The 18,306-nt window shown below is 42.2% G+C and overlaps 1 protein-coding gene across 3 annotated transcripts in view; it reads right to left on the bottom strand.

The window, feature by feature from the left end:
* Nucleotides 1-17,961, bottom strand: part of ELOVL6 (ELOVL fatty acid elongase 6) — a 43,223-nt gene extending 25,262 nt beyond the window's left edge. The window contains exons 1-2 of one of the 3 annotated variants that reach the window (XM_008933183.3): nt 17,933-17,961; nt 1,642-1,773 (exon numbers count right to left, since the gene is read on the bottom strand). In XM_008933183.3, coding sequence (XP_008931431.2) covers nt 1,642-1,773; nt 17,933-17,946 — 146 coding nt within the window. In that variant the 5' untranslated portion in view covers nt 17,947-17,961. Of the gene's footprint in view, nt 1-1,641; nt 1,774-7,698; nt 7,834-17,932 lie in introns of those variants that run through there. The other 2 variants (XM_018072247.2, XM_018072241.2) reach the window with 2 other exon arrangements.
* Between the last annotated feature and the right edge of the window lie 345 nt (nt 17,962-18,306).

The following is an 18,306-nucleotide window of genomic DNA, read 5'->3' as shown; positions in this document are numbered from 1 at the left end:
CAAAGGACAGTTCTGAAATCATGCTTCACCCCCCCAGACTGGGAGCTAAACTACAAAGCCAGTGTAAGCCAGCTAGTTTCTAGTGTCTACATGCAATAAGAAAGTGCAATGAGAATGTGCATTCTGGGACCCTGCTGGCTACAAACCACTTCAAAAACTGATCCTCAAATGAAATGCTATCTAGGAACCAATTCAACAGCTGTTGAAATTCAGCCATTACTGTAACAAAGGATGACAGTTGCTTACAGGACCTTAACGTAAAATGATGTTAAACACAGCCAGAAGTACAGCACCAAATGCAACCAGATGAAAATTGTAAATTTTCACAGTGTTAGAACTTGCTCTCAAAGTTATCTAGACTGCTAAATATTTTGTCTGCTCTGAGATATTTTTAAGGTGTTGAGAAACAATTAAAACCAAGTCAAAATAAAATTCTTCTGTTAGCATGCCCTAGTTGTTAGAAATACAACTTATTTTCCCCTGCCAGAGTTTTGGGAAGTCTCAAGGTGATATAATTTTGGAGACAAAAAGGAAAAGCCATGAAAAAAGCCAAACTTCTCCATTCCTGCTTTATTTCACTTTGTATAACCTCTCAGCTAAAACTGTTCCCATGCTGTGAAAAATCATGCACCATTCACAGCTGCTCAGTAAGCAAACCTGTTTTATGTACTTGTGAATTAATACAAGCAGTAATTACTATATTGAAATTAGAAAAAGATACAGGTGTTTGATAATGGTTTGTAAATGGTCTCTATGCTGTTGAGCGATCTACAATTTACAGTCCCAATAGGCACTGAAATGGAGAATAATCCTTGGGTCATCTCTGTACTGTTACTAGTAAATTGTACCAAAAGTTCATTTGTTTGCAAGGGCTATTTTTATAAGCATTTGTTTTTTTCATTCATTTATCTTCAGCCTCATTAAAAATTAGCATATTCAGCAGCTAAAATGGAATTAAGGTTGGTCAGTTGTATTCCTGACTTCAACAACTATCCAGAATCTGAACCTGACATTGCCCAGACTCAGTGATACAGTATCACAGCCAGACAGAGTGACACACAGCCAGAGAGATGTGCATCACTAAAAACCAGCCTTTCCCTGTGGAGCCACCTTTTTGCTGCACTCACAAGCAATTTGTGATGGAATAACCAGAAGCCAGATCCTGATTTCAATTACAGTGGCCTAATATGCCTGTCATCAAAGCAGTGACTTTAGGTTTACCTCACTGTAATGGAGAGCAGAGTCTTGACTAAATATTCCATATATGCACACATAAAATTGTAATACGACTAGTAAGTGAGAACAAGACTAACATCTTAATGTGCTTATTTCCACTTGTAGCTTGCATGGTATATTGCAATGATAAGCGTTTTTTTCTCGTGCACTCCTTTATTTTCACCTTTGTTCTTCAGGAGGGTTATTGATTTCTCTCCTCTTCAAATGCTGTATGATCTGGCAAGTCAACGGGGAACCATTTCACCGGTGAGGAGTGGATCAGGATACAACCCTGAACAGCAGAACTAAAGAAATGCCATTTTTGGGAGAGCCTGTTGTTGCACCAGCAGTGCTCATGTATGTAAAGAACCCCAAAGCCCCTTGGTGGAGTGATGTCAAAGGCAGTTGGTGTGAAGAAGTGCCTACCTGAAGACGGCGAGGCTGAGAGACCAGAGCACTAGCGGTTTCCTCAGTTCAAATTTTGCTCGTTTGTTCATTAGGTGCCGACCACCAAATATAAAGGCAGCATACAGAGCTGAAAACAGGAACGATTTCTTCCTGCAAAACAAAACCAAAAAACACCTGTCAAGAGCAGAATCACCTATGGACATCACCACTAAGGGCTTGTGTATTTCCTCAAAAGAAAACTCTTTTGAAGATGTTCCTGCATCCTAGCTGAGTTTATAATTTCTGTATGAATCTACATCCCTACACATAGCGTTAGGGCCAGGTGCAGGCAAAACTGACCCTGGGGAAGTTCTGAAAAAGAAGACCCAAATTTGGTTTCCATTCTTCCCCAGTTTCTGAAGACTGAACTTCTGTGAGGAATAGAACAGATATTGCAGAGCCCAGACACCCTTCTGCAAATCCAACATGGCTGATATTTGAACCACCTGATCACATTTTGTGCCTCAATTATCTTTTTCATATAAATTCTTGTTTCCTGCAGGATCCTTGCTAGCTGGCAATTTAGTTACACATTGTTCCCTCCAAGAAGACACTTAAAGATCATGAGCACTGCAACACAACATGATGAGCCTCATGAAAAGCAGAGAACCAACAAGGAGAGGTCAATAGCTCCATAAAGCAGCAGCGACCATGCTGGGTAGCATTGCCCTGTGGCAAAAAGCCCTGCCTGTGAGTGCCAGTTCAGGAAATCCAGTGCACTTGCTGAAAGGTCAGGCAGGGTTTTGTTAAGGAACTCCAATGATACTATTCAAATTGCAAGTTTTATTTTTAAAACTGCCTGATAGTAGTCCAGCTCAGCAATAATCACCAAACATTTGAACTCTGCTGCTATAACTCATTGTAAATCAACCAGTAGAGGTCAAAAATAGATTCGGCCTGGGATTCCTTCCCACACAGCACAGTATTACACTGACTAAGACTTAATTTATGTACAGCATTAATGGTAGCCTAACTGGATGGGCATCTATTCAAGCACAGAATTTTCTCCACAAAATCTATAATTACATTTACAAATATCAATGGACTACGATTTTGCACCAGGAGGTTCTGGTTCTTTCTGGACCCCAAAAAGAAAATGACAAACACTCTCAAGAAAGGTAACTACTTCATTAACATCCCAGAAAAGGCATCAGCAAGGTACAAGACCTTTTGTTCCTTCTGATGCTGGAACCCCAAGATACAGGAGTAGCAGACAGACCTATGATCAGGTCATGGCATGCTACCCATGATTCCTGTTGGTAGCTAGGCTCACCCACATTGTGGTCTTGAGAATTTTTATAGGATTTTCAACTGGATGTTTAAATGAAAGTGTGTTGCTTCACCTCAAGACAAAGACAAGTACATGCTGTGATGTCACTACTGGTTCCAAGTAGGTGCCACCTCCAGGTTCTTCCATTATGATTAGCCAGCTGAGGGTACCCCACAGCCAGTAATACATACAGCACAACACAGTCCTGAAGGCCAAGCAATACGTGCAGCACAGTGTGGCAAAGCACAGCGTGTGCCTGCACCTGCTCAAGGGAACTGGTACATGGAACACAAGACCCTCCCTCAATGGACATGGGTCTTCCTGCCAGGTTCAGAAAAACACATCTCTTTGGAAATACAAAGAAAGCACATGAGCCTTCACTCAAGAGAAATGAATTTTATATAAGTTTGAAAGCTAAGTGAAAACTAAGTCCAAGGAGATGGAGGCATACCAGTATGGATTCAGCAGCATGCCATTTTCTGCCCAGTTCGAAACTCCTCAGTTTCTGCTGATGTATTTATAGCTCTGTGTTGCAAGACAAAGGTAACTGCATGAAAATCCACCCAGTTCTCTGCACTGAGAAGGGAGGACCTGGTGCCTGTGGCTTCCTGGGTGAGCTTTACCATTCACGCTGGCAAAACCCCCAGAAAGACCAGGACAACCACAGGTCCAGCAACCTCTTACCTTGCACATTGAGAGAGTCTAATTGCTATGGCAATGGTTATTACAACCAGATTCTGAAAACCACAAAGCCCTTATTCATCTCATAATACAGAAAAAAACCATTAATATTCACTTCTCTGGGCTTGGATTTCACAGTCAGGGAAGGGGCAGAATCATCACATTTGATCGTATGATTGCAGTTTAGCTTGTCTGGACATCAGTAAATATTTGTTAACTAGTCTGGGTAATGACGAACCACCTCAAACCTGCTGGTATCAAACCGCCTAAATGTTTAGATAATATTTATGGGTTACAAGATAGAAGCAGGCTGTCAGTGTGAGGATGGACTGCATTCTCAGCTTCTTCCCTCTGCAATTTTATCAGCAGCAGTGTGCAGAGCAGCCCATTGTCAACCTGGGCAGGGGCGAGGGAAGGCAAAGGGAGTCTGATGGGCTGTACCCGCAGTCTGCAGTCCTGTCCTGGCTGCCCCTGGGCATCAGGAGAGATGTCTGCTCTGCATGCTTCTGCCCCTTAAATCCCCCAAAAGGCTGGGCTTACAGTCAGTGCAGACAGACAGCAATGCACATGACAAGGTATGGAGATATGCATACACACGTACAGCCACTTGAGCCAGGTCACAAGCAGGGGCTCCACAGGAGGGACCTTGCAGCCCCATGCCATGAGGGAGGTGTAAACCCCCCACCTCACAACACTGCAGTGGGAGTCCCTCATGCCAGAGGCATGATTCATGCAGGGAGCTCCAAAGCAACCAAGAGCAGTGAAGGATGCCAGCTCGAGTAGTGCAGGATGACATCCCTGTTAGTGCAGGATGACATCTCGAGTAGAGCAGGGGAAAAGACTGCAATACAGTGCTGCCATGCAACTGCCAACGGGGAACAGGCTACACAGGCTGGCATGGGAGGGCATCAGGCTTCAAGAGGAGTAGCTAGAGATAACTTTGCAGAAAGGCAGGCAAGAAGCAATTCATTTCTGGATCATATACAGCCAAGACTTCAAAGTAATGGTTTGATTTCAGTTCTAGTTCAAGAAAAAAAGATCAGTTTGATTGAGTTAGTAGCTCAGGTCTGTGTTCTGTTTGACTTCCTTCTTCCTGAGTCAGTCAGATAATCTATATATTTACAGCAAGTAACATTTCTTTTTGCTTCTTATTACTGAAACTATTTTTTGTGAGTTCAGTCAGTTTGTTGAGATCAATAGTTACATTACACTAATTTGAACAGATGAATTTTAGATCACTTTTAACAGTTTTGTAATGAGTTCAGCATTATTTACAATGATGGTAAATTGTATTCCCCCAGTATACAGTTTTGTATCAGCAGTGGCAGACGAGAACATTTGAATGCATGCCTGATCTGAACCACTGAGAGCAGCTGCAGAGTAAGCAGTTTCAGACAAGGAAGGACACAGTAGTATCCATCACTCTGTTTTGACACCTGTTGATAACTTTTGCTAACTTTTTGCATTCAAAGGACTTTGAATTTTCCCCTCTTTGCAGCATAAAAATGGTTGAAAGAACTGGGCAGGCCAGATAATAGAGTTACAAAGGGGTTGCAAAGGTATGTACTCTCAAGATATCTGATTAACTGCATTAGATTGGTATTAACCAGTTTCCTACCAGAGTTTTTATGATTGATTTTCCCAAAGGTTCATGACTATACTCTGGTTCTTGGGCTGATGACACAAAGCAATGGTGATCTGGCAGCACTGAACTATATCTGATAAGATTTTAGCCAAAGGAGAGTAATGTCAAACAAGCATTTTGAAAGACAGAGGTTTGTAGTTGTTCTCGAGCACTGTAAATTTTCATTTCTATTATTTGAAGAGAAACTAAATAGAGCAGAACAATGACAAAAAAATTAACCTTGAGACTAAAAGAATAAAATCCCCCAAAGTAATTCAGTAGCAGACTCGCATCCAGCAATTCATATGTTTGTCTTCAATTCTGTTCTGTAGGGTAACACAGTAGACATAAAGACAGGGCTGCCAAATCCTCCACATTTTTCTGGCATTTCTGCTTCTCACAGTTGTCTCCCACCTTCCTACATTTTCAGACTTCAGGGACTAAGTACTATCTCTACTGAATACAACTCTGTGTTTCCCTGATGAAAGTTGCCAGCTCTTTCCCCCTTTATAGGTTTCTGGAGAACTTATAGAAGACTCTACTTGGGCTGCAGGTTACTACTAGGAAGGGAGGCAAGAGCCTGGGCCTATAGGCTGAAGATAAGAGACAGCTCTTCCAGGTCAGTAGCACAAAGGTGGCTATATCATGAGGCAAAGGGACAGGCAGAAGCAGTTGACATGATGGGAGAAAGAAGAGGAAGGACAAATGGCAAGCATGGCACAAATGAGGGCAGATGGCAGCCACGACACAGATGTGAAGCTGGGACAGCATGGAAGGGAAGGAGGCTTGAAGTCCTTTCTCTCCTGAAGCCCCTGGAAGGATGCTTCCTGTGTCCATGGGCACACCTATGGCAGAGGAACTGAGACAGGAAAGAAGAAAAAGAAAAGAAGTATAACTGAGAAGAAGAAGGCAGAAACTGGGGTTGATAAAGTAAGACAGAGGAAACACAACCCACCAGGAACAAAGCTTCTCCTCATTTCCAGACAGGGAGTCCCACCCACGAAAGCCCAGTCAGGCACAAAGGAGTGACAGGGACAGGTCAGCCACCCAAGCCTCAGGCAGGAAAACACAACACTGGTAATAATCCAAAGAGGAAAACAAATAGCTCAGGAGTAAGAAATTCTGACTGCCCCAGCAGTACGTTATTTATAAAATACTGAAAATACAAAAATTACTACAGAATCCTAAAATAAGAGGCCTGAGGGTGAGCCTCATGTGCAGCAGTGTGAGACATCCCCATGCCTCTGATGCAAAGTGAAATAGCCCTGAATATTGCAGTGCTGTTGAAGGAGGTGGTTTCAGCCCAGATGCACTGTTGCCATTTTCCCCATGAAAATCGCAGACTGAGTCATTATTGTAGAGTTCTCTGATGTTAATGAGTAAACTGAAACAGACATATGTATATGTTATAAAACTGACTATTTCCATAGGTTTTTCCTTAATAGTTAAGGAAAAAATCCTTATGGAAATGCTCAAAGGATAACCTTGTCACAGATCTTTTAACTGTCTTCTCTCACGTAATACAGGATTATCTGTGTAAGAGACAATCTACATTTAGTAGAGGAGTAGTCAAATGAAGCAGTATTAGCCCCTTCTTTTTACATTTTATAGGATTTTTTAAACTTTTTTTTTTAATCAAGAATGCACATGCAAAGCTCATTTTTTAAATTCACTACAACTTCTCCATATGCTGTAAAGGGAGAACAACAGGTAAAAAAAAATCCTCTGCAATTGCCAGAGCAGAGTGCTTCTGGCAAGTAATCATGCAATTTCAGGTTCCTGATGTTCTTTTGGCCTTCTCCATCACCATTTTACTGATGTAAAAAAATAGGCTTACTGAAAAAAAAGAAGAAAAAGGAATGTTTGGTTCTATGAAATATAAGGGAATTTTCCTACTGGTTTCTTCCAGCTTTCAAGAGAATATAAGAACAATCACTTGTGTTTATAATTGAAACTGCTAACTTGAGAGCCTATAACTAAAGTGTTTTAACCTGAACCCATGTGAATCACACAGCATATCCATGTCTGCAGATCACAGGCACGGCTGGTAGCCTTGCAAAGTTACTTTCTCTCTGGTGCTTATTTAAAAATAACACATTCTGTATAAAAAAAAGGGTGTGAAAATGCTTCTCAGTCTCTCGGTGTTTCTACCTCAGAAATGCTGTCAAAACAAACCTTTCTCTCTCTCTACACTACATAATTTTGACAGAACCAGCAAAAAGAGATCCAATGTGTGGATATGTCAGATCTGCATATGAAAATATAATCTGTACTCCTGGTTTTGATTTGAGTTTCTGCAGCTATTTCCCATTGACCATACCAGCCCTAATAATGGAGAGAGAAGGACACACAGAAGAGGATATACACATGCCTACTGATTTATTCCTACAGCCCAATATCCTTTGACATTTATATTTAGCACAGCAATGATGACAGTCACACACACGTGTAGGTGACTCACTGATGATGGTCTTTGACGTAACAAGCCATCAGAGAGTAAACAGGGATGTATCTCATACCGATCATCTGATCCCTTGATTTCTAAAGACTGCCTCTCAAAAGACCATTTCAGCCTCCTCATGGCAGGTACTGTTGGATGCGCAGGTCTGTGCTTCCCCCAGTGCCAGAGCAGCTCTCCAGGCACCTCTCTCCCTGCTGGGAGCAAGGGAAGAGGAGTCAGGGCCCTTGGAAGACATACCTATCAGGGACTGTTATTCCCCCACATCTGCCTTCTCTCTAAAATCCTGTTCCTCTCACCCAAGTCATGTCATAACTGACAGACGGTACTTGTGTCATTGCCCCAACTCCTTAACCTACAGAAAAGAAAGCAACACGGTGCTGTTAGGCTGCCAGAATGACTGTTGTGGGAACTGTCCCAAGCTTGACTTGGCTGAAAAGGATGGAGGATGAGCAAGACTTGTGTGTGCACTCCTTGCTCCATAAGGGCTAACAGCTGAGCTGAGGCACAGCCTAAATTCCAGGTCCCTCATTGCCCACGTCTGAGAGGGAAGGATGAGAGCTGCAGGGACAATGACCTCTGAAGAGCAGAGTAACTATTTTTTTGTGGTATATCACCAGATCATAGCCCGCTCTGGTCCAGTGGAGGTAGCATCAGTTCCCCACCAGTCACCTTGCTGCCCTCCCAGGGAAACAAGCAGCTGTGCCCACCTGAACCTCTGCCCACATTGCATTGAATCAGATCCAGGAGCAGAGAAGCAGTCTTGCGTTGGCAGGACAGGAAACAACCCTAAAATTACAGAGGAGAAACAAGGGCACGGCAGAGTGGAGGCATGGGAGAAGGTGGCTCATGTCCTGCACCTCCCTGATGGTTGACTTTGTTTTGTTGAAATGTTTGCCAGTAGTTTGTAACACTCATTGTTCATAGAAAATACCTGTTACAGAGTACTAGCCATATACTTAAAATGTGTGCAGCTAGGGACAAAAACAGCAGCAAATTTTTCTTGCTTTTTCTGTGAGTGGGAAAATGTAAGAGAAGCATAAGGGTGAGAAAAGAAAGTTAAAATTCAGGAACTTTTTTTTCAGAGGCAAACTCAGCTCTGAAGCACATGAAGTCCCTCATTCTTTATAAGCCTTATATAGGCTTGATGGAACAAACCATAAACCCATAAAAACCTCATAAGCTACAATCCCAAATGTAAAAAACATCACAAGAGAAAAGAATCTCTTAAATAGAAAGCACTTCAGAAAACAAAAAAAAAACAAAACAAGCTCCAGAACTCTGGGTTTTGAAACCAAGTTGCCAAAATTCTGTTATCACTAGAAGGAAAATCAGCTTCATCTCTGGCTCTGCCCCACATTTCCTCCACTTTTAAATTATGCTTTGAATGGGGATACACCCAGTGGAGATAGCAGATGATAGTGTGCTTGCAGTGACAACAGCCACCCCTGAGTTTTCACCTTGCACAGACAGCAGTGGGTTGGATTGCTGGGATGAGCCCTACCATACCCTCCTACCCAGTTGGCATCCCAGATGACACGGTTCAGCCTGAGTCAAAGCCTACGTCATCCCACCTTCAATGCCCCCACTCATCCCCAGGGATGGGCCAGTATCTGACCTCACTGTTCCTGACACTGATCATATGTAACAAGCACTTTTGCACAACCCTCCCAAGATTTATATTGCCAGAGGTAGGAGTTGAATCTAGCCCGAGAAGAGTCATAGGAGCCTACTGGGAAAATTATGACCATTCCTGTCCCTGTTAATAGCCTTTACAGCAGGTCAGTGTAGTCTGAGAAACTCTTAAAATTCTTAAAAAACTCTTAAAAAAACCTCTTCTAAATCCATTCATATCACTCTGACAACAGATCTATTTCTTAAGACAAAGGCTTGGGATTATAACAGTGACGAAGTAGGATGTCCCAATGTCCCCTTGGACCCACCATGGGTTTTTCCAGGCTTTGCTGAGGCTTTCAGGCAGTCAGTGGAGAGATGGCAGAAAGCAGAGAAGCTAATGTAGGTCATGGGCACTGGAGGTCTGATGAAAAGCTACAGTACTTTCACTTCTAATTTCATCAATGTAAATGTAAACCTCTGGCCTCCACAGTAAAAACTAGTAAACACAACTGCAAGTGAACTTAGGGACTACTAACCTACATCTCTCCAAGTTGAAGTCATTCTGTTTGTTCCTACATCTCATTTGAAAGCAGTTAATGAAGATGCTAGTGTAAGTATGTCATACAGACATAGCACGAAAATAACTCATCTCCAACCACCTTAGTTCTTTGATCTGCTTTATCTAATCAAATCAATCAATGATTGCAACATTTAATAACTTTACACTTAAGGGAGTGTAAAGTCCTTCAGCTCCAGGAAGCTCCCTGAAGAAACTCATAAGTGTTATTTATATAGACAAGTGCTGCTTTTTTAAACCGCTTAGCAGATATGTATTTGTTTGTTTAAGAGGACACAACACAACAAAAGTAACAGATCAATAAGAATACTTTACTGAATTTACCTTTGCACTTACAGAAAGCCTATCCATCACAGTGGCATGATCAGGTTTCTCTATTGCAAATGCAACTTGTAAACAGCCTTGGAAATAATGTCTGTTGGATCTCAAAAAACATTTAAGTAAAAAAAAAAAGTAGTCATTCAAAATGAAACATGGAAAATGCAGGGATTGCAACCAATGTGTTATTCTTCCACCTGTCTGCCCTAAAAGGCATTCCAGCAGACATTGCTTCTTTCCAGCCTTCTGCAATACAACCTCAGAAAATGATGTTCCTACAACTGTCAGTGGTTTGCCAAACACAAACAAATAAAAACTGTTCTGATTTTCCTGGGAGCGTTCACAGCCAAAATAGACATGTATGATTTTCCTGTGGAGCAGAGCACAATTTTAGAAACAGGGCATCAAAAAGTAATGTATAAATAAGCCCTTACAGTTAGGGCTTGGTGACCACCTGGAAAACATCACTCCATAACACTTTCAGTGCTGGAAAACAATTAAATTATCCTGGAGGAAAACAAACTGAGGGAGTGCCTGAAAAGCATAATAATTTACAATATATACCTACCACCCTTCTCTTACCCATCTAAAGACCTAAAACCATACAGACAGATCAGAGCAAGCCAGGAATACAATTGGTGGCCTATTTGATTAAAAGGGGATGCTGGTACTAGTGACATTGCAGTAATGGAGCTGTGGAATCAAATGTCTTGCTTTCAAACCCTGTGAATGCTCAGGTGCCCTGTGGAAGAGAAGGGAGCAAATTGAACTTATAGAAAAAGACATTTTGGTAGAGAAGCAAATGAAAGAATATCTTCCGGCATCCCTTACTGAAGAAAAATCAGGTCATCTGGAGAACAACTGCTCTGATTGGTCCCACAGTACGTTTTGATGCATGATGTCAAGCACTGTTTGATGTATCCAATAAAATCTTCAAGGACATCTGACCTTTGTCTATTGCTGAGAGAGCAAGTGACAAAGGATGCAAATGGAAATGCTGTAGTGAACCTGGACCTAACTCTTGACTGATAGGAAACCAGAAAAAAATAGGGCAATCTTGTCATAATCTTTTCAACTACCTCTCTAAAACAAAGAGCTCTACCCAACAGCCATTTTCCTTCTTAATCAACTGGGAATCAGGTAAGAACAGATACAAAGGTGTTTCAGTGGAGCTCTAAACTTGCAACAGGAAGCAGTTCAGAGTAGCTAGGGGGTAGGTTTATGTGCTGCTACCTCCTTTCAACATGATGCTTTGCCACTTGTCCAACAAGTCCACTGGCAGAGAGGGTAGCATATGCTGACTAAGTTATCATTAACAAATGGCAATTTCATGAACTAAACCTTACCACTGCTTACGTAAGAATTTTTTGCTTTTCATTCCCAGGAGGCTTCAGTCCCCAGAATAATCTACTAATAAATTTCCCAGTACTTTCAACCTGTCACAATTCCCATGTTATTGATCATAATTTACAGCTTCTCCATTAAATCCAGAATTGTCTCACTTGAAATCAGTCACGGCAGTACCTTTAAAGCAGACCCTTTCAAAGGTGAAGGAAGAGGCAAACTGGCCTGAATCCGACTAAAATTCTTTGAGGAGTACATTAAACACAATGAGAAATTCTGCAAGCAATAAACTAGTATGAGTAATTTTCTAATTACTGTCAGAATTTTCAGGATCTGACATAGACAAAATGTAAGAGGCAGGATGACATTCCTAAACCTGTAGTAGAAAAAATGAGAGTAAGGAACATAGTAAAAACTACACAATCACCAACACCCATTCCTCAGTTAAATATCACAGCCTGGTTGTTTCCTGCAGACATCCCACTTGCAGTCCTGAACCAGCCTGAAACAATCAGAATAAACCATCAGGAGTGGCACAAAGCAGTACAAAGTACATGGCATTAAAGTAGCTTATCTCTATCCTGTCAGCAATATGTTTGTGACAGCTTGTCCTGGCTTTCCACATCTGCCTACAGCTTCATGCTTGGCATAGGCCCCTTCGTCCCTCTCTCGAGGTGGTAGGACCTGCCAGCTCTCCAAACTAAAGAGTTTTGGTCCTTTTGCTTCCAGCTCTGAAGGTTTGGCTGACTGCATTCTGCCCTCAGGCACCCCCTCACCTAATCAGATGGGATCCTAAACTGCTTAGCAGTATTTCACTTTCCATCGCAGTATAAGAAGACCAGGTTACTAAAGGATTAGCAAGTATAACATTAAAGTGTTATATATACAAGAGAGTTGCCTGTCCTAGTCTCTGCTAAATCTTGGTCACGGGGGACCTGTTAAAAGATAGGAGATGCCAAAAGGAAAGAAATCACAGACAAACAAGGTGATGAATCTTGACTATGGTGGAAGTGGCTGCACACACGACCTCATGAGAAGGAAAAGGAGCATTACCAGGAACACATTTTTAAAAAATTCACATATATCAACAGTCAGAACTTAATAGCTGTGATCATTAAGGGGCAAAAAGGAGAAAAATATTATCTCAAACGAATAAGAAAGCCTGTTAGCATGTCACTGATACTGCTTCAGATTCTTTTCAAACAGCCTCTCATGAAGGCAGAGAAATCAAGCAAGTTACCTGACCTTTGTTTGCTCCCAAAGGTCACATAACCAAAATCTGTTTTACATCTCCAAACATATTCCATTTGCTATTCTTTTTCTTAATTGGATTGTCCGCCACTGATTACCTCTGTAACTTGTGGATTTTGCTCAAATTTCTCTCCATGGTAGATTTACTAACTTATGGTTGGCCTATAAAGAGGTAAAAAAAAATAAAATCTGTTCTAGTACAAAGCCAGGCTACTCCTAAATTAATTTCTGTATCACATAGTTAATATAGTAGAATACCCTCTATCCTCATGACCTATGCTCAGCAGCTTTTTTTTCCAGTGGCTGTTGTAAGATCAGCAGTAAATCTGCCTCTTGTATCTGCCCACTATTTCTGCCGTGTTATGATCAGATGACACACGAACATGTTTACATCAGTATCTGGTTAAAGGATGCTCTATTCCCTTTGCAAAGCGAATACAAGAGTCCTTTGGCCCCTGTGTGCAGGATCTGGTAGGCAAAAGAGGAGGGAAGAAAGTGATCTTCCCAAAAATACTGTTTTCTCAGAGAATGCGCTGAGGTGCTGCAGTGCTTTGCAACTCTCCCACCAAAGCCCCCGCCAGCTGCTAAACCAAAAGAATGCTGACACACTGGGCACTCTCACTGCACCTGGTGGCTCCATCACACAACTCATGCATACCAAGACTGGCCATCTTTGATGCCTTCTTGCTAAGCTCACATGATCCAAGTGCCTACCACAGTCTGCACAGGCAGAGCACTCCAGTTCTGGGCATTAAGTACATACTAACAATAGCTTGCTTTTACAAGCCTCTCTCCTGGGGGAAGGTAAATGCTGTCTCTTTGAGGGTGGTAATGATAATCACAATGGCATATTTGCCACCCAGTTAACCTAAGTGCCCAGAGAAAAAGTTGTAATGCTGTGTATTCAACAAGTTCTTCCACTTCCATGATACTCTAGAGCAAATGGCCATTTACTAATGTTTACTGCTTTAGTTTTGTTTCTTTAGTTGTAGCCTGCTTTGAGATTAATGAGTGTAAGCACACTATAAATGCATATCAGAGACTTCAAGAATTACTCTGCATCTGGACCAACATTTCACTCCAGCATGTTTTCCAAATGGTAAACAGTCTTGGTATTGAAAACATCAAGGGACAAGAGTTTACTTATGTTTTAGGGACCTACGCCAGTGATTCCCCTCCTGTCCCACTGCAAGGGATTTAGTACTTTATTTGATTTCCCCAGCTCACTGGGAGTCCTGCCCACTGAAAACAAAAATATTTAGAGACCTCGACCTGCACAAACAACTGACAAACACAGCCAACTGACAAACACAGCCCCTGTGTTTGCCTGCATCCTGGCTGCAGTATTGCTGTGTTGAGGTCAATTTGTCCCAGCACTGAGAGCCAGGGTAATGGTCTTGGGCATGACCTCTGCTTCTTTGGGTCTCCGAGCTTCTATCTCCACGTGGTCAGCACAGTGCAAAGGTGCACCGGCTCACGTGGATGCCCAGTGCAGCACTTCATTTTGGTCCTTCCCACTAGTCTGAATCACAGAGGTGACTGCAAGTGCAGAGAGATGAGTGGCAGAGAAACCTCTGAAGAGAAATAGTCCAGTCCTCTGTCTTTTGCCAAGAAGGCACAACATCCATGTTCAAAATACATTTCAGCTCAGAAGTTTCAGTCCCATTGGTACAACAGCCTTGGCCAAACAAAAACACATTCGGTTTGTGATTCATTGCAAATTATTCAATTCAGCCTACAGTTGATGTTTTTGTTCCTCTACCCATCTACTCTACCAGCCAAAAGAATCAGCATTTCCCCATCTTAGATGTTTAGCAATCTCACGGGACACTGGTGACTTGTTCAAAGATTTATAAACCTGCAGTTGCAGAAGTTCGTTCTTTTGGGGTACTGAATTCTTATAAATACAGCTTTGCACTTCTCATCCACACTTCTGAAAAATACTGGTTCTGTGTTACAGCTGCCACTCCACCCATCCTGCCCCACCCCTGGCAGCTTTTACCCTGAATAAAACAAGGATATTAACATGGCTACAAAGCAGACCATGGACCTAACTAGACTTTAGTCACAACAGTACCAGTTGCTATTATTTAAATTGGCTTGTGCTTCTTTCTTCTTCTATTTAAGCATTGTGCTGATATACACCAAACTTCCTATAGCACTGTAACACACTTTATTCATGTCTCAGATGTGCTCGTTTGCTTAGATGGCAGAAGAATAAATCCCACTTCTACTCCCCACTCACTCCTGTTAAATAATACCAGCACCACAGATAACAACCAAATACTACTGATAATACCACTACTGGTAACATGCAAATGATCCTCTTAAATAATAATTAAAGAAAACAGCTGATAATGTGGCACCATGTAATTTAAATTTAACCCAACCACAGTGCTGCATTTGCATTTACAGAAATACCATAAACTTTGAGTAAAACTACATTCAAATTATTTGAGGAAATTTGTTGCTCACAGACTTTCTGAGAAAGCTCATGAATTGGTTCTATTAGACCTCCTAAAACCTACTAATGACAGTATATATCAATAAGCAAGAGTTTGGGAGCTCCTTGAGACCAAGAAAAAGCTGCTAATGATGGGCCTATGTGAATTTAGTGGCTGCAGTTATCCAAAAGAGCAATGCAAAAATGTTCTCAAGCAACTCCTTCTCTTCCTCACCATGGTATTCTGAAGCATTTTAAACCATGCAGTCGTTTAAACTATAGGGGTGGCACACTGAAAAGCCTCCTGGCATATATCCTGCAGCCAGAATGAAAATGTGAAATTTCTGGTACTAAACTTAATCATCCTGCAGTCAATATAACTGAAAAGTGACAGAATACTGTCTTCATGTCCTAGCATGGCTTATTCTTGTATGCTAATCCATTTTGGGCAGCATGAACAGTCCTGGAAAACTCTTGACATCCGAGGTTCCATGAACCCACCAGGACTAGGGCTCCTTCACACAAGGAAGGCTTCTTCACTGTTTAGTTGGTTTCCCAGTAAACGTTGTGAACTTTCTAAATTGTTGTTTCTATGGTGTGCCTGGGGACAAAATAAAAGGCTCTGCTGTCCCTTCTGAAGCTGTCAATACTGGACCAAAAAAAATGGAGGAAAAACGTGGCAACAAAAAACTGAAGTAAACTAAATTCAGATATAAATACAGAAAGAAGGTAGGTCCTTTTCTTTCTTTCTCTCCTCAATGCCAGACTTGCTTAACAAGACTCCCTTTAGCGAATTTTCCGTTATAATTAACAAATGAAAAGGAAATATGCTTCCCTTCATTAAAAAAAACCAAAACAACAAAAACCCCAAACCAAAACGCAGCTGCCTTTTGTAATTCATTTTCATTTTTAATACTGGGAAAAGGTTTTGCCTTCTCTGCTTAAGTAGTCTTACTTTTCAGCCATCTTAAATTTGGGAGGGAGAAGGCGAACAAGCGTCTTAAATGATTCAGGATTTCTGCATTCATATTAAATGATAAACACTAACAAAACAACAGTGAGAAACAGTCTCTTAGCATGCAGGCTGGGGCAAATTTATCACAACAAACACAGTGGGTGGCTGATCTCACAAGGTCGGAAAGACTATCTTGATCCTCAGCCTGTGCTAACCACACATGCATTAATTTTTATTTTTTTTTAAAGATCTTTTGATGCCTTACATAGGCTCACACAACTCTGCCCTGCTACATGCCTATTAGAAGAACCCGGCAGGTTGAGTCTGCTCTCATGTAAGGGGGAAGGTGAGGAAGGTATAAAATTGCTCCACTTTTCTTGGCACCAGAACAAACCCACAGACGCCAGCCCTAAGTGTAGGCAGGAAGATGATTCCCAGTCATTAGGACATCCAAACTCTGTGAGACTCTGCTTTCTGAGCGCAAAAAACATTTGCCTGCTTCAAAGATGGAGTTTGGCAAGTTTGGGGAAAAAAATAATTAAAGACTAGGTGAGGGGCTACACGACCCTTCAGGTCCCTTACAAAATAAAACTGGGCTTAGGCACTCCTGCCTGCAGCCCATCACTTCCTGGATGACTGTACTGAAAGCGATCCCTGAGAACACAGATCCAGGAGAGGAAAAGCTCAGTGGTGCTTGGTACAGGAGGGTGTGACACATGAAGGTGGCAGACAAGTTTCACCTCTACCCTACAACAGATTAGATGCAAACAGAAGCACACAAACCTGGCACCTTTAATTTGCAAAAGCTTCTCCCTTGCCTTTCCAATAAATATGTCACTTATAATAAGAGCACGTTGCAGTGCCAGTGCAAACCCCCCAGGTTGCAAGGCTGGGAGGTGTTGAGCAAGATGTACACAGTGAAACTCTGACTGAGCCTCCTGCTCAGCACCACAGCAATGAAATAACAATATACAGCCATCCTCTGAACAGGCAACTTTCTACAAACCACCTCCTGAGGAGAGCTGCAGAGTTATGAGCAAGGAAGGGAAATTCAGAGAAGGAATGAAGGAAAAGTAAGTTTGCAAGCATTAAGAGGCAGAGAGATTTGCTCTTGCACAGCCATATAGTGAGAGTCAACCCGGCCCAGCTGCTATATCCTCTTTTGCATCACTTCTGCATCCTTGCAGCCCAGTGGCAAAGGATGGTCTCTGCCCCAGGGCCCCTGAAGACCAGGCCTGTCTAAACCCCCTCCGACTCAGTGACCAGGAGCTGTGAGGTGGCTTGGGAAATGTCTCATTATTCTGGACCCTGAGATGGGCTGGAGTGGCTGTAGCTGCTCTGGCAGTGGGATCAGTAGGGATCCCAAAGTGGTCCCTGTCAAGGTATCCAGCCTTCCTCCAGCACAGTGCTCTGTAAACCCAGGGGTTTTGGCTGCACCGATAAAAGCTGGCAGCTCAACCCAAAACAAATAAATTAAAATTAAGATTCCTTTGGGGCTGACTCATAGCAGACGTGTAGTCTTTTACTGGCCTATGCTTCCCTTCCCCCATGTGCTTGCCTCCCTTGCAGCAGAACGATGAAGAACTGCAGTTTACCAGGCTCCCACACCTCCCCAAGCCAAGCCCAGCTTTACTCAGCGCTCCACATCCCTGTAGCTACACAGTTTAAAGGGTTCCAGTTCAGAAGGCAACTCAGAGCCAAATGTTTAAACACCTCACTCAAAAAAGCTCACCAAGCAGCACCCATGCACAGATTCCTCTTCCTTCTTTTCATCTGTTTTACTGAAATGCTTTGCAGCATCAGTGTGTTGATTTGGCTGACAATAGTGTGTTCCTGGGAACTAAAAAGTAACCTATTTGCTAGCCCATTTCCAGTAAATATGTCACTTATAATAAGAGCACGTTTTTTCCTGGCTTGGTTTGGATCAGTGGCATTATTCTGTAGTGGTATCACTACAGAATAAGATGAGGATAAAGATTTCAGGATTTGGCCCTACACTGTGTGTGCAGAAAGGAGAGAGAAAGGGAGCCTGGCTCTTAGAGATAACAATATTTATCTGAGCTTAAGTCCTGGTAATGAGAAGTTTTTACCAGCTGATGCTGACAA

The sequence above is a fragment of the Manacus vitellinus genome, unplaced genomic scaffold (assembly GCF_001715985.3).
Source record: "Manacus vitellinus isolate BGI_N305 unplaced genomic scaffold, ASM171598v3 scaffold_0_pilon, whole genome shotgun sequence".
Lineage (NCBI taxonomy): Eukaryota > Metazoa > Chordata > Aves > Passeriformes > Pipridae > Manacus > Manacus vitellinus.
This window is presented reverse-complemented; position numbering and strand designations above follow the sequence as displayed.